General features: G+C 40.7%; 1 protein-coding gene across 1 annotated transcript in view; it reads right to left on the minus strand.

Moving 5' to 3' along the window:
• Nucleotides 1-548: 548 nt before the first annotated feature.
• Nucleotides 549-1,697, minus strand: part of LOC104529689 (short transient receptor potential channel 5-like) — a gene marked incomplete at its 5' end in the record, with an annotated part of 9,686 nt that continues 8,537 nt past the window's right edge. The window contains one exon of the mRNA XM_010174065.2: nt 549-1,374. Within this exon, the coding sequence (XP_010172367.2) occupies nt 640-1,374 (735 nt within the window). The remainder of the gene's footprint in view (nt 1,375-1,697) is intronic.

Here is a 1,697-nt window from a genome sequence, read left to right on the forward strand (position 1 = left end):
GTCTCTCAATAACAAGTTACAATTAGTATAACAACCTGGTTCTAGCTGGAGGATCAAAAGGGGTCTCTTATTCAATAACAAGTTACAATTAGTATAACAACCTGAAAAAACAGATACAGTTGAAAGAATTGGAGGTCGTATTGCTTAAAGACAACAAAAGCCAGTTACAACCTGAAACCCTTTCTAAAAAGATTTTAAATACAATTCTCAGCATCCTACAAAGCCACTGCTCACCAGCTGGTTGTGTCAATGAGGAAAATGGAGCAGGATGCAGAGCCGATCGTGTTGGATAGCAGCAGTGATAGCCCGGTGGCAGTGGGATGATGATGAGAGCACTGGAGAAATCCTTTACTTGGCCACCAGCATGTCTGAAGTTTGTGGGGTTTGAAGACAAAGATGGCATCTGAAAGGGTTCCAATGGTTTATAGTGACCTTGTAAATGGTGAAACCTTTAGTTTAGTATTTGTGAGTGTAAAAAAAAAAAAGGTAAATTAAAGTGCAGATGGCTATTAAATAGGCTAATATAAACTTTTTTCCCCCCACCTGTGGACAGAAAGGAAATAGTAATGCTGAACCAGATGAGAGCAAACAATTACAAATAACTGGCTACGTTTTCCAGCAGGTATCAAGACGCTTTACTTATAGCCGAGTTGTAACATGATCCTCCTGCCCATCTTTCCACTGATTTATAAACAAGTCACAAGCCTCTCCCCATGAATCAAACACATCCTCTGAGGAGTCTATAAGTTTGGAATTAGAGGAACAAATACTGGAAGCACAGTGAAGGGAGCTGGTACAAACCATAGGGCACTCCTTGCTCTGTCCTGTAAGTCTTCTGTTCCCACTGTAGTCCACCTCACTGAGGTTAATTTCACTTTTGGAACAATTCTCTTCTCTTTCTTTATCAATCTGAGAATATTTAATGTCTTTCCACATGTAGTGTGGCTGAATAATTCCATCTGAAATAGTGTACATGGGTTCTGAATTTGGTTCAGGTACGTGTCCATTCATCTTGGAGAAAAGCAGGCCCAGTCTCTTAAAGGACTCCTTCTTAGAGCTGGAAAGTCTCTGAACTCTGTTTCCATTTCGGACAAAGGAGCGCTTACTGATCCCATTGCTTTTTGGCTTCTCTTCCACCATATTCATCCCAGACATAGTTTTAATTAGAGCAGATACATTGAAATCCTTCTTTTTGTTGGCTATATTGAAAGACACACTCTTGGCTTTGGATTTTTCTCCAGCACCATCCTCATTTGTTTCATCCTTCTGGGACACCTCTGTGCTGCTGGTAGAATAACTTCTTCTCTGGGGCTTCCTGTTTCCTAAGAGGTCAAGAACTTCATAACGAAAGCTTGAGATGTCCTGTTTTAATTCCTAGGGCATGAGGAGAAATGAGTTACACTTAGCAGCTTTATCTGTGACATGAAAGAATAATCCCGTTCCCTTGGAAGAATTGTTCAGAGTTACGCAAACGGCTGCTACCAAATCACATTTACAAGAATATCACATACACCTTCAAACAAAGGTGTGACACACACACACACACACACACACACACACACACAAAAAAAAAGTACTGGTAATCCTGAGAATTGGAGGCCTCACAAGATCTTTGTCTCCAAAGGCCCCCTCCCTCCCAAAAGTCAAATAAGAAAGTTACAGATGAGGGGAAACACTGCTGAAATTTAGAAATACAG

The sequence above is a fragment of the Antrostomus carolinensis genome, unplaced genomic scaffold (genome assembly GCF_000700745.2).
Source record: "Antrostomus carolinensis isolate BGI_N321 unplaced genomic scaffold, ASM70074v2 scaffold23048, whole genome shotgun sequence".
NCBI lineage: Eukaryota > Metazoa > Chordata > Aves > Caprimulgiformes > Caprimulgidae > Antrostomus > Antrostomus carolinensis.